A 13,869-nucleotide genomic window follows, 5' to 3' on the forward strand; every position below is an offset into this window, starting at 1 on the left:
GAACTCCGGGCTCAGGGCGCGGGCACGACGACGACGTCGACGACGGAGGACCCGAGGCGCTTGGCGGCGGCGTAGAACTCGTTTTCGACCTCGGCGAGGTCCATGCGGAAACCTCGGAGCTTGACTTGGGTGTCGCCGGCGATGCGGCCGTGGCACTCCATTTGCCCGTGGCGCAGGAATCGCCCACGGTCGCCGGTCCGGTACATAGTCGTCCAGCCCTGGGCGATGTACTCGGGGCCCGCGAAGACATCTTGGACAAAGCCGCGAGCGGTCTCGGCCGGCCTCCCCATGTAGCCTCTGCTAACCTGGGGCCCGCCCTGGCAGATCTCGCCAATCACACCCGCGGGAACAGGCTGCAGCAGCGCGTCCACGATGTAGTGGGAGCAGTTGGCTAGGCCGCGGCCGATGGGCAGGTTGGTGGCGTCTTCGGCGGGGTATGCAGGGTTGTGGCAGGAGGTCTGCACCGTCACCTCGCTAGGGCCCCATTGGTTGCTGACGATCAGGCCCTGGATGCCCAGGTCGTAGATGGCCCGGACCACGCGGGGAGGGAGGAACTCGCCGGCGAAGATGGCGTCCCGGTAGGTCGAGCACTGCTTCAGGTCGTCCTGGCCGACGCTGAGCACCGTCGCGAACTGCGTCGGGGGAAGTACGTCACAGTGACCCGGCCCTCGCGCATGAACTTGGCCAGGGATTGCGGCTCCTTGCGGACGTTGCGCTTGGCGATGAGCATCGTCGCGCCCGAGGTCAGGAACCCCAGAGCTGTGCGACCGAAAGATCGAATGCCATGGAGCTATGAAAGAGGATGCGGTCTTCAGGGGTGAAGCGATGGTGTTCGTTATGCGAAGTCAACATTGCACGTGTGTTGGACTCGCTCAGGACAATGCCCTTGGGCTTGCCAGTGCTTCCCTGTATTATGGTGTCAGTAAATCCTCAACCCAGCAGGCCATTCATCACTTACCGAGGTGTAGATGACGTAAAAGGGGTTGTCGGTGGCGGTCTCTCGATGCAGCCACACACCGTGCGATGGCTTGTTCTTCTCCGACACCTCCACAATCTTACAATCTGCCGACAGGCCCTTCGCCTGCTCAGCCAACTCGGGCTGGACCAGGATCAGTCGCAGTCCCGCTTCCGCCGTCATGTGCCTCAGTCTCTCCCTGGCGAAGTCCGGGTCGAGCGGTACGTAGCCCCGACCCGCGAACGCCGCCCCCAACATGGCCACCACCATGTCGATGCTGGGCGGGAACATGACGCCCACCAGTCCGCCCGGCCTTCCCCTGCCCGCTCCACCTCAATGGCGACCCGCTCCCGCGCGTGCCGTCAGGTCGCTGTAGTTGATCGTCTCCCTGTCGCTAGTCTCAATGGCTGTGGCTTGCGGCTGGGAGTGGGTGATAGCCAAAATCTTGCTTACAATTGATTGTCCGGCCCAGGGGTCCGGGGTGACCGCGGTGCCCCAGCACTGGGCCTCCTGGAAGGCCAGCTCCTTGGGCCCGCACATGGGCACCTCGTCGATCGGCTGGCGGTGGTCCCGGGCGGCGCTGGCCAGGAACTGCACGAAGTTCTCGAGGAAGCGCTCCATGGCTCCGTGCTCGTAGAGACTGGCGTCGAATTGCAGTTGCAGCTCGAGGCCGCGTTCCGGGTCTTCGGTGGCCTCGAGGGCCAGTTCGCACGGGGTCGGGATGTCCTGGACGGTGAAGTCGGAGATGGTGAAGTCGGCGCTCGAGTAGGCGGGCGGCTTGCCGTACATCTGGTAGTTGACGGCGATCTGGCCGAGCGGGAAGTGCTGGCTGTTGCGCTGGAGGTTCATGGCGCTGACGATGCTGTCGAAGGGCGCCGTGTTGTGCTCGAGGGCGCTGACGACTGCCTTGGAGGAGTCGGCCAGCACCGTCTCGAAGGCGTCCCGGGCCGCCACTTTAAGTCGGAGCGGGATCATGTTAACGAAGAAGCCCATCATGTCGGTGACCTCGGGGTGCGGGCGGTTGCCGTCGATCATCAGGAAGGTCAGGTCCTCCTCCTCGGTGTAGCGGAACAGGAAGGACCGGAAGGCGGCGATGAGGAAGTGGAATGGGGTAGAGCCGGCCAGCGCCGAGACCCGCTTGAGGCGCTTCAGGATCTTGGGCTCGACGGAGGCGTGCACGGCCGGGCGCTCGGCGGACCGGCCCTCGGTACGTTGCGACTGGGCGAAGGGCAGCAGGGTCGAGGCCTCAGGCGCGCCGGCCAGGCTTGTCCTGCCACCAGGCGACGTCCTTGAGGACCTCGGGTTCCTGGAGGCAGGCGTTGTGCCAGACAGTGAAGTCGGCGTAGGAGAAGCGCGGCGCGGGGACCGAGACCAGGTCCTGGCCCTTCTTGAAAGCGTCGTACAGGGACATGTACTGGTCAATAAACGTCTTGGTGCTGCCGTTATCAAAGGCGATATGGTGGGCACTCAGAGCCAGGCGGTAGTCCTCATCGGCAAGCTTGTAAAGACAGAAGTTCATCGACTCGCCCTCCTCGATGTCGATCTCGATCTGGCGCATGCGCTCGATAGACGCGTCCAGGGCGGTGGCCGGGTCGGTTTCGTGGGAGAGGTCCTCGAAGGCGATGCGCGTCTTGGAGGCCGCAATGACGGCCTGCTCGGTGCACTCGTCGCCCTCGCAGTACTGGGTGCGCAGGATGGTGTTGCGCGCGACGAACTCGTCCATGGCGGCCTGCAGAAGACTCAGGTCGGGCTTGCCGGTAAGGCGGCAGGAGACCCGGAAGTTCAGGGCGCTCTTGTCCTCGAGCATGTTGTGCAGGAACCACATTCGGGTCTGGTAGCTGGACAAGGGCACGGGGTTCTGATTGCCGCTGGGCACGATGGCGTACTCGGGCGCGCGGCTCTTCTTAGCGACCTTGGCGGGCCGCTCAGCCTTGGCTGCGGCGCTGCTGTCCGAATCCTTCGCGGTCGTGTCGGCCGCAGCCTCCGTTCTGAGCTTCTCGTTGACCTTGGTGGTCAAGGCTCGGATGGATTTGGCGCCCAGGATGTCGAAGAGCGGGACGTCGACCGAGGCGGAGGTCGAGAACCACTTCCGGAACTCGACGGCGACGATGGAGTCCAGACCGTAGGCAGTCAAGGGCTGCGACGGCTGGATGGATTCCGCCGGCGTTCCCAAGACAGCGGCGACCTTCTCGATAAAGGCCGTCGTGAGAACGTTGATTCTCTCCTCGACATCGCCAGCGGCTGCGAGCAGTGCAGACAGCGACTTGGTCCCCTTGACTTGGCTAGCGTCAGATGCCAGATCCAGGTTGGCGTACAGGTTGCGGAACAGCGGCTTGGAGGCCCAGTACACGTCCTTGCGCAGGGTGTTAATGCCCGTGATGACCTGGTGCTCGTCAACGCCGCTCCTTTCTACGGTGCTGGTGCGGCGCTTGGAGACGGAGACGGCCTCCTCGATCTGGTACAGAAGCTCGTCTTCGCTAATGAAGTCGTAGCCCATGCGGCGCAGGATGGTGCCGAGGCCGCCATCTTCTGCGACCGCACCGACATCGCCGACGGCGCCGACGTTCATGGTGGTGCCGGCGAGACCCCGGTTGCGTCGGTGGCGCATGAGGGCGTCCAGGTACGCATTGGCGGCCGCGTAGTTGGCCTGTCCCGCGGCGCCGACGACGGAGGACGAAGACGAGAAGCAGGTGAAGAAGTCCAGGTCGAGCTTCTCGGTCGCCGCGTGTAGGTTGGCCGTACCCATGGTCTTGGGGTGCACGCACTGGCTCCAGTCCTGGGCCGTCATCTGGCCAAACGGCTTGTCGCGGAGGACCATGGCGGCTTGGAAGACACCACCCAGGTTGTGGCTGAGGGCCGCGATGCATTCGTCGACGTGGGCTCGGTTGGAAACGTCGCCCTTGAAGACTTGCGTCTTGACGCCGCGCTCGCGGAGCCACTGGATCGTCTCCTTGGCGTCCGTCGACTTGTCCCCAGATCGCGACAGGAAGGCGATCTCCCTGGCGCCCTTGCGGAACATCCACTCGGACAGCGAGCGCCCAATGCCTCCCAGACCACCCACGGACAGGTACGACTTGTGGGCGTGGAAGAGCGGGACGTCGCGGAAAAGCACGGGCGCCACAGGGACCAGTTCATCGTCGACGGGAATCAGAACGATCTTGCCGAAGAACTTACCGATCTGCAGGGTCCGGAAGGCCTTCTGGGCCTGGCCGTAGCTCATGGTCAGGATGGGGCCCGGCGGCTTGATCTTGCCGTCGCGGATGAGGTGGTAGGACTCGCGCATCACGCGGGAGAAGATGGGGCGGCTGCAGTTGTAAAGAGTGATGAGGTCGACGCTAGCGTAGCTGACGTTGCGGCGGAAGGGGTCCATGTCCAGCTTGGTGTTCTCGTGGATGTCGCGCTTGCCGATCTCGAGGAACCGGCCGAGGGGCGCCATGCACTTCCAGGTGGCGTGTAGCAGGTTGCCCGCCAGACTGTTAAGGGCGACGTCGCAGCCGCGGCCGTCGGTCACCTTCATGACACCCTCGACGAAGGAGTCGTCGCGGGACGAGAAGATCATCTCGTCGGGGATGCCGAAGTTCTGCTTGAGGAAGTTGCGCTTCTCCACGGACCCGACGGTCGCGATGACCTTGGCGCCCGCCATCTGAGCGAGCTGGACGGCCATCTGACCGACACCGCCGGCCGCGGCGTGAACCAGACAGTACTCGTCTTTGTGAAGGCGGGCCGTGTCGATGAGGCCGTAGTACGCCGTCATGAGCACTAGCGAAAAAGGAGGCGGCCGTGACGAAGTCCATGTCGCCGATCTTCTGGCAGTAGGCCTTGTGGGCCCGCACCAGCGACCGATGCGCGCCCTGACCGGGCCGGGTGTGCATGACCCGGTCGCCGGGCTGGAACTCTGCGGCGTCGACGTTGCAGCCGACCCGTACCACAACACCGGCGGCCTCGTCGCCCAGGCGGTAGTCGTCGATGATGCCGATGGAGGCGGCGATGTCGCGGAAGTTGAGCGCCGAGGCGCGCACCTCGATCTCGACCTCGTCGTCTTGGAGGGCTGGGTCTGCGACGTCCTCATCGTCGTCGAAGGCGAGGGTGTCGAGCAGGCCGACCTTGCCGATCTTGAGCGCCAGGTGGCGGCCCTGGCCCCGGAAGGGCTCGAGGCGGTTCTCGCGGTTGGCGGAGCCGGGCAGCTTGGTGTTGCGCTCCGTTTCGATCTGGATGCGGGGCACAAACAGCATGCCGTCTCGCTCAGCCAACTCGTCTTCGTTCTGGCAGCCGGAGAGGACCTGCAGCACGCGCGAGGCCGTGTGGTCGGCGGCGGCCGGGGACTGCCGCGAGTTGACGTCGAGGGTGGCCATGCGGAGGTCCATGTTCTCGCTGCGGATCGTGCGCATGAGACCGGTGACGATGGCCTGCTCGGGGCGGTCGACGTCACCGGTCGAGTCCTTGGTGACCCAGACCACGTTCTCGATAGGGCCCTGGACGAGGCTCTGGATCTCCTCGAGGGCGAGCTTCTCCTGGACGGAGCCCTGGTTGAAAAAGGTGTCCTGGTCGAGGTTGACGAGCGACACCACCTGCGCAGTGTGGGAGGCGCGGCCTTCGCCGAACTTGATGGTCTCGACGGGGCCCTTGTAGGTGCGGGTGATGTTGGCGACGATGGCGCGAGTGTTCTCGGACGCGTTCTGGGCCACAATGACGGTCAGCGGCTCGTCCGTGCCAGTGGTGCTGTTAGTAGCGGCGCTGGCCAGCTGGTAGCAATCCAAGCCGCCGAGGCTGAAAACCTTCTTCAGGGTGGGCTGCGCGATATCGACATTCTCGGCCACAATGTAACCATTGGGCTTGAGGAAGCTGGTAACATCGCTGGTAGGGACGGCATTCTTAACCACGATGAGGTCGTAGGACTCAGCCTCCGGGTCGGCGAAGTCGATCAGGCCAGGCCAGTTTGACTCGAGAGATTTCTTCTCGGCATCGTCGACAGCCATCCACGGAGTAAGACTATTGAACCGTCTCTGGGCACCGCCGGCGCCGCCCAAGGACGCGAGAATGGGTCGGACGGAGCTCACGTCGGGCGTCGCGTACAGGATGGTGGAGTCGGGAACCTCGTGAGCGAACATATCAACGACGTTGGCTAGGTCGCAGGAGTCAGGGTCTTGGAGCCTGGTGGCGAGCTGCGAGAACAGCGGCTGCCAGCGGATGTTGAAGAAGACGGCCCTCTGGGACTCGGGCGTCGAGGTGTCATTGCCGAGGGCCGTGATCTCGAGACCCTTCAGGTCCACCATTAACTCATCGCTCGACGACGAGGAGGACTCGGAGAACAGACGGAGATCGTTATGGGCGACTCGCAGACCCGGCATCTCAGTATGGCAATCGGCCCAGAGACGGCGCACCTCGGTCTCGCTCTTCTGCTCGAGGAGATGGCCCGAAATGACGGCATGGCGGATGAAGGTAGGCACGAAACTCTCCCGCAGACCCTGGCTCGAGATGGATCCGATGGCGGCAAAGATGGTGTGAAAAGCCGAGTCAAGCACGGTCGGGTGCAGGATGCACTCGTCGCCCTGGTAGGTCACAACCTTGGACGGATCGAAGGCCAGCTTGCCGACCGCAAACCCGGCGCCGCTCTCGACGGGCGCCGACAGCAGCCGGAAGCACTCGCCGTAGTTCAGCCCGACCTGGCGCAGGTGCGAGTAGTAGAGGTCGACGTTCTTGCGCTTGTTCGTGAGCGTCTGCAGCTCCGAGAAGGACGCGGTGGGGCCAGCCGCCCGCGCCGCAGCGCCCGTCTTGGCCTGGATCTGGCCGTGGCAGTGCTCGACCATGACGTCGTTCTCGCCAAAAGACATGACGGCGAAGCGGTACCACTCGCTCGACACGCTCTTGGCCGAGGTCACGAGCGGCTGCAGCTGCAGCAGGACCTCGGTGCCGGCGTCGTCGCTGTTGAGGACGAGGGCGTTCTTGAAGGCGACGTCGCGCATCAGGAACTCGCTGACGGTCGACTCGGCGGGCACCATGGCGGCGACGGCCTCGAGCGCCATGGACACAAAGCCGGCGGCCGGGAACAGGACCTTGTCGTCGACGACGTGGTCCGCCAGCCAGGGGATCTCGCTAACGCGCAGGTAGCTCCGCCACAGCGGCTGGGCCTTGGCCGAGCCAGGCACCTGCACGCCCAGCAGCGTGTGCCGGGTCTTGCGCAGGCGGTGGTCGCGGATGGGGCGGGTCTCGGCCCAGTGGCGCTCGTGGTCCCAGGGGTAGGTCGGCAGGTTCTGGAGTTGGGCGCCGGCCGTGGTCATGCGGCTGTGGCCCAACATGTCGATCGAGTGGTCGCTGTTGGCAGCGACCAGATCCACGTTGTAGCCCAGGGTGAACAGCTGCCCGGCCGTCGCCAGCAGGCTCTCGAACGCCGGGACGTTGCGGTCCAACGAGGCGATGTAGGGAAGTTCGAGCCCGACGCTCTTGGCCACGTCGCGGGCGGGGCCCTTGAGGGCGGGGTGCGCGCCGATCTCGATGAGGATGTCGATGTTCTGCTCGTCGTTCTCGCTAAGGAGGATGCCGGCCAGCGCATCGGAGAAGCGGACGCGACCGGTCATGTTGGCGGCCCAGTAGGCTGCGTCCATAGAACGGGCGCTCGAGTCTCGTGCGGTCACACTGGACGCCATCTGGATCTTGGCCACCTCGGCCTTGAAGCCGGGGGTGTTGGAAAGGGCGTTCTTGAAGCCGGGGGCCAAGGGGTCCATGTGGTGCGAGTGGAAGGCCTGCTCGACCCGGAGTCGGCGGTTGAACACCTTTTCCTCGTCCAATTTCGCCTTCAGCTCCACAATAGCGTCCTCGTCGCCCGACAACGTCAGGCTCGTCGGGCTGTTGACGGCGGCCAGGGCGATTCGGCCCTTGTAGGGGGCGATGACAGCCTGGCCCTCGGCCTCGCTCATGCCGATGGCCATCATGGCGCCGCGGAGCGCGGAGCCGGAGCCCTGGGACATGTAGAGACCGCGATAGTACGCGCAGATAATGGCGTTCTCAAACGTAAGAATGCCGGCCGCGTAGGCAGCAGCGATCTCGCCGGACGAGTGACCGACGACCGCGGAGGGGGTGATGCCCCAGGCCTTCAGCAGCTCGACGAGGGCGAGCTGCAGCGCCGCACAGGGGCTGCGACAGGAGACTCTCCCCAAGCCGGCTGTCCTCCGCCGACTTCAGGAGCTCGCCCTTGCAGGTCCACTCCGGGCGGTCCGGCAGCTTGGCCAGGATGCTGTCGCAGCGCTCGACGGTCTGGCGGAAGAGCGCCGACTCCTCGAGCAGCTGCCGGCCCATGGCGTGCCACTGCGCGCCCTGGCCGGTGAAAACAAAACCGATCTTGGGGGCGTCGCCGACCGGGCTCGTCCACTTGGATACGGGCTTGGGGTTCTGGAGCGCTTGCGCCAGGCTCTCGAGGTCGCGGCCGATGGCGAAGGACCGGGACTGCTGCATCGACCGCCGCACGCTGTAGCTGTGGGCCACATCGACGACGGTGATTTCTTCGTTTGACTGGATGTACTGCAGGATGTCGCTGACACGCCTCTTGGCGGCCTTGTCGTTGTGGGCCGTCAAGGGCACCAGGTAAGGTCGCGGCTGCGGCGTCGCCGATAGCCTGGAAATGATTTGCCTCGCGACGGGCACGGTAGGCTTGTAGTTCTCGATAATAACATGCGCGTTGGAGCCGCCGTAGCCGAAGGAGTTGATCGAAGCTCTCCGGACGTCCTGCGAGGCGGCGGGCCAGTCGGTGAGTTCCGTAGCCACCTTGATCTTGAGGCCGTCGAAATCGATGGCCGGGTTGGGCGTGTTGAAGTGCATGTTAGGCAGGATCTTGCCCGACTCGACCGACATTAGGGCCTTGGTAATGCCGGCCAGACCCGACGCGCCCTCCAGGTGGCCCAGGTTGGACTTAATGGAGCCGACATAGAGCGGGCGCTGGCGGCTGGCGGCGAAGACGCTGCCGATGGCGTTGGCCTCGATGGGGTCGCCCGCCTTGGTGCCGGTGCCGTGGCACTCGAAGTAGTCGGTCTGCGAGAGCGCGAGGCCGGCGTCCTTGTACGTCTGGCGGATCAGCTGGGCCTGGGCCGTGCCGTTGGGCAGCGTGAGGCCCGACTTGGCGCCGTCGTGGTTGGACCCCGTGCCCCGCACAATGGCCCGGATGCGGTCGCCGGCGGCCTCGGCGCTGCTGCGGCGCTTGAGCACCATGGCGCAGACGCCCTCGCCGCGGACGTAGCCGGAGCCGTCGGCGTCGAAGGTGCGGCAGCGGCCGTCGGTCGACAGCATGCTGAAGTCGGTCATGGTGATGTAGATATTGGGGTCGAAGTGCAGCGCGGACCCTGCAACGATGGCGATGTCGGCCTCGCCGTGCTGCAGGCCCTGGTTGCCCAGGTGGAAGCAGACGAGCGAGGAGGAGCAGGCCGTGTCGATGGTCATGCTCTGGCCGTGCAGATCAAAAAAGTACGAGATGCGGTTCGACAGGATGGCGTTGCCGACGCCCGTGACGTTGTACTTGGGGTACATCTCCAGGTCCTTGGTGGTCATGGCGCTGTAGTCGTTGGTGAAGGAGCCGACGTGCACCGAGGTGCGGGAGCCCTTGATGTCCTTCATGGGGATGCCGGCGTCCTCCAGGGCCTCGTAGACGACCTCGAGCAGCAGCCGCTGCTGGGGGTCCATGGCCTCGGCCTCCTTGCGGGAGATGTGGAAGAACTCGTTATCAAACTCCTTCATAGTTTGGTCCTCTAGGAAGTAGCCGTAGCGGGCATTGGTCTGTGTTAAGGTTAGTCGAGCGATCTTGTATGATAACAGAGAGTAAAGTTGTCGTGATGTTAGGTGAGAGAAGTAGACTTACAGTGCCCTTATTATCGCCGTGGGGGTGATAGAACGCATCGACGTTGAAGCGGTCCTCGGGCATCTTTTGTTGCAGGTCCTTCTTGGTGACCACGTTATCCCACAGCTGGGGTATCGACTTGGCCCCCGGCAGACGGAACGCCAGACCAACGATGGCACTGGGGTCTGCGGCGGTGGGAGCCATGTCCTCGGAGTCGGCGGCCGAGACCGAGGTCGCCGACGAGGGGGGCGAGCCAGCAAAGGGGCTTTCGCCAGGCGTTTGCCCGTAGGGGGTCTCGCCCGGCGTCTCAGCCGGGGTCGCGCCAAAGGGAAAGCTGGGGGTTGAAGTAGCGGCCATTTTGTTTGTTAGGGGCTCGGAGGGGATATGATGGTAGAATCTAGTGTTTTGTTTCGTTGTTATTGGTGCAACGGGTAGGACACTCAGGTTCTGAAGTTGTGATGGTCAAGAAGGGATGCTGTGCTATCAAACAACTTCTCGAAGCCATGGGCAGGTGATGCTATACTATATATGCCCTCGAGAAGCTGTCTGGCCAACAAAGATACTTCTCCTGCCCTCACCCAACATAACAGATATTACTGTACATGAGGCCATACAGGCCACTTCAGAAATCTCATCCCTTCAGCACTGTACGACCTTTCGCGATGTTCTTCGTGATGGGAACACAAAGTCCTTCTCATCCTTCCTCTCTTACCACCTCTTCGGATCAGTGCTCGGGCTTGGAACTCCCAAACTGTAGATGCCAAGAGTATCCTGACTGCCTCGGCCCCTCAGCCCTGCCGCCCTGAGTTCTAGAAGGCCAGAAGAAGGACGTGGGTCAGCCAGGTTACTGAGGATAGCGCGGCAAAATTGCTAGTATCAGCCATGTGTTTTTGGCCATGGCACCGAAGTTATGTCGATTCTGACATGATATAAGACCTTGGCTGGCCCACCATTCGCTAACGTAGCCAACAAGGACTATAAATCCTGTGAATCTGAGATCAGCAAGTCGGAGCAAATTCCTCACCAACACACAAGATGCGGCGCTGCGTATATGAGGTGAGAGCTCTCGTTCCTGCAGTCCCGCGGTCCGCGTCAGTAAGTCTACGGAAATGCGAGCGGGAACGAATGCGAGCATGCGTCTGGTTGGTATTCGGTTGACGGTTGACAGGCTATTTTCGGCGGGAGGTGTCAGACTCCGTTGCTTGGCAGCATGTTGGGTGCGGCTTGGCAGATCCATCCCCCAATGAAAGCAATAGGGGTCCTCCTACCTACCGCAGGCCGAATGACGGGGAGGCTAACGTAACAATGGCCCCATGCCAAGCCGTTGTTTAAACCTTGTGTTCCCACCATACCTCGTGGGAAAACCAGGGTCGATACTACGAAACCCCAGAGTCCCACAAGAACAAACCGAACACTCGGGAACAGCATATGCAGCATAGTATAGCGAGCATAGATCTCGATATCTCGGGAGATAGATGCCACAAGCAAAATGCCACATACGTACATGCACGCACTAGTAGCCACGATGGTTGAGTCCTGTGAAACGTGTTTGTCTCAGCCAATCATGCCGGAACTGCCGCACGTGGTCAGCACCCGGGCAGCTCCGCTATTTTAGGAGTACTCACCATAGGCCTTACGACTAGTAATGTCTTGGTGTCCCTTACACCTACCTCGTCCGCGGTTGGCATTACGCAAGTGGTACTTGTGTAACGTCCCACGACAGCTTACTCACGCGCTCTCTATAGACGTATTTATGTACCTCGTAGCCAGGGTCCAATAAAAACCGGCTGTCGGGCTGGACCGGATTAATTATTGCTGACGCGCAGCCCCCTGTTGAGCAGGGGCTTACCCAACCGGGGCTTACGCGTGAGATTCACCCGTGCGAGAGATCCGAAGGTGCGATCTAACTGCCGCATGCAATGAGAATTCGCACTGGGCTGAGTCGAGCCAAGCCATTGCCTGTAGCTCAGCAACGTAAAGTCAAGTCAGAATCATGAATAACAACCGCCGTGATCATGATCCTTCCAGCAAGAATCTTCCACAATTAGGTCAACCATATTACACTGTTCCCACCAAATTGTTCACATCTAACTAACGAACAACAAAGAAACCAACAAGCAGACCAAAATGTTCGCCCAACCCACCATCCCTGAATCCCCCTAGGGACCTCCTCGCTCCGGGGCCAGACAGCCATCATCACTGGCGCTACCTCGGGCATTGGACAAGAGCTTGGCTTTCAGCTCTTGCGTCTGGGCCTCAGTCACCTGATCATCGGCGTACGCAGCCTGCAACGGGGTGCGTCGGCGCGCCTGAGCCTGCTGGCTGACGAGAGGGTGCAAAAGCTCAACCAGTCGGCCCATGTCACCATCCTCGAGCTCAACCTCACGCGATATGACAGCGTGGTGGCGTTTGCGCAGAAAGTCCTGGACTTGCCCGAGAAGAGGCTCGACCTGCTGGTCCTCAACGCCGGTATCAACCTGGCGGAATACCAGCAGACACCCGACGGCAATGAAGCGTGAGTGCTACCGTTACCAAGTGTCATCTACTCGCAACTACTAACAATACTTTTCCCCTAAATAGATGCATGCAGGTCAACTTGTTGTCCAACAGCTTCCTCAGCCTGATGTTGCTGCCGCTGATCCAACAGACGTCGGCGAAATACTACCAGGCCGCTGATGAGACTGTCCAACGGCCCACCATCACCTGGCTGGGCTCGATGGGCCACGCTTTCCACTCTCCGGACCTGGCCACCCTCGTGCCCGACAACGTGAGCATCTTGGACTATTTCTCTTCCGTGGACACCTACTCCCGCTTCCGCCGGTACTCGGACACCAAGCTATTCGTGATCCTTTTCGTACGGGAGCTGGCCGAGCGCATCACCAAGAACCAGGACGCCGTGGTGGTCGTGAACAACGTCTGTCCCGGCACGGTCGCCACGGGCGCCGACAACAATCTCCCGTTTTACGTGCGCATCCATGAACCTCAACCGGGCCGCGCGGGGACGTTCTGTGGCCGACGGGGCCCGCGCCGTCTTGTGGGCTGCGAGAGGCGGCCTGCAGACACCCGGATCGGCCAACGGCTGGAACGGTGTCTACATGGCCGACGGCAAGATCCAAGAGTAAGTTTAAATAAAAAGTCTATAACCCTTAAAGTTGATAGACCTCGAAGCTAATTTGTTTTTCCTTAAGTAGTCCGGCACCATTCGCGAACTCGCTAGAAGGTCGTGAGTTTACTAGGAAGCTGTGGGCTGAGATCGTCAACAAGGGCCGAAAGCTGGACAGCCGCATGGGAGAAGGGCTTGGCAGTTGAAGAAATTGCTGATAGACAGTGATCAAATTTGTAGGTCAGATATTACCCGAGGTATTTCTTTCTCACAGAGTTTTCTATACAAAATATGCTAGTCAAGTCACGATATTCTCCTAGTCGTATAAAGCACTCTAATACCTGTGACTCTGCGGCCTCGTAATTTGTCTTATCGTCTATACCAGTGAAATATAGCAATACTTTGCTCAATTACAGCTTTTTTTTTGCCTTCGTAGATCTCGCGATAGCCTTAGCTGTATATTCGCCGGTAGCTGGTCATTAGCTGGCCCAGTCGAAGCCGGCTACTTTATTACTACCCCGTCGGTACCGACTTAGCCCGAAGCCCTTACTTCGAGTTGGTGGTCCCTTACCTCAACCCCTGCCCCCAATATCCTTCCCAGGATCCTTACATCGACCGTAACCGGGTCCTGTTCCCTCCCGTTACATTGCCCCTTGCGTCACCCACCGCACCGGCTCCTTCGGAGCTGTTAGAAGGACAGTTTGGTGCCAATAACTGAGGACCGTGATCGCCAAGACAGTTGGGCTTACTGTGTTTAGTTAATAAGCACATCATATATGAATACGAGGACGTGCAGGTATGGTTCCCAATTGTGATAGTAATGGTAATCCCTCATCAAATGTTCCACGTGGCGGAGGGATTAAAGGTCCGGGACCGGATCACCGCCGAAACCCGGATCGACGTGAAAGGACATCTTGGGGCTCTTCCTGGCCCAACGTGGCTGTGGCTGACATGCCAATATACACTGCATCATGGGTGGGACCGGAAAGA

The 13,869-nt window shown here is 61.4% G+C and overlaps 4 protein-coding genes across 4 annotated transcripts; 1 reads left to right on the forward strand and 3 right to left on the reverse strand.

The window, feature by feature from the left end:
- Window positions 1–11: 11 nt before the first annotated feature.
- On the reverse strand, window positions 12–730 carry PG994_009528 (lovastatin nonaketide synthase; the record flags this gene model as incomplete). The annotated part of the gene is made up of 2 exons (XM_066860937.1): window positions 12–605; window positions 662–730. 2 exons carry the CDS (start codon window positions 728–730, stop codon window positions 12–14), a joined length of 663 nt encoding a protein of 220 aa, XP_066713107.1.
- A 14-nt stretch (window positions 731–744) lies between these two features.
- PG994_009529 (NRPS-like enzyme) lies at window positions 745–1,246 on the reverse strand (the record flags this gene model as incomplete). Its single annotated transcript, XM_066860938.1, has 2 exons — window positions 745–906; window positions 959–1,246. 2 exons carry the CDS (start codon window positions 1,244–1,246, stop codon window positions 745–747), a joined length of 450 nt encoding a protein of 149 aa, XP_066713108.1.
- Window positions 1,247–1,288: 42 nt separating this feature from the next.
- On the reverse strand, window positions 1,289–10,133 carry PG994_009530 (polyketide synthase; the record flags this gene model as incomplete). The annotated part of the gene is made up of 5 exons (XM_066860939.1): window positions 1,289–2,173; window positions 2,241–4,663; window positions 4,716–8,086; window positions 8,130–9,715; window positions 9,798–10,133. 5 exons carry the CDS (start codon window positions 10,131–10,133, stop codon window positions 1,289–1,291), a joined length of 8,601 nt encoding a protein of 2,866 aa, XP_066713109.1.
- Window positions 10,134–11,941: 1,808 nt separating this feature from the next.
- Window positions 11,942–13,085, forward strand: PG994_009531 (uncharacterized protein; the record flags this gene model as incomplete). The annotated part of the gene is made up of 4 exons (XM_066860940.1): window positions 11,942–12,291; window positions 12,357–12,810; window positions 12,836–12,894; window positions 12,968–13,085. Coding segments are annotated over 4 exons (981 nt in total), but the record flags the coding sequence as incomplete, so codon positions are not given.
- Between the last annotated feature and the right edge of the window lie 784 nt (window positions 13,086–13,869).

Source organism: Apiospora phragmitis, assembly GCF_038363925.1.
Source record: "Apiospora phragmitis strain CBS 135458 chromosome Unknown utg000009l:1.0-1189150.0:1.0-1190623.0, whole genome shotgun sequence".
NCBI classification, from domain to species: Eukaryota; Fungi; Ascomycota; class Sordariomycetes; order Amphisphaeriales; family Apiosporaceae; genus Apiospora; species Apiospora phragmitis.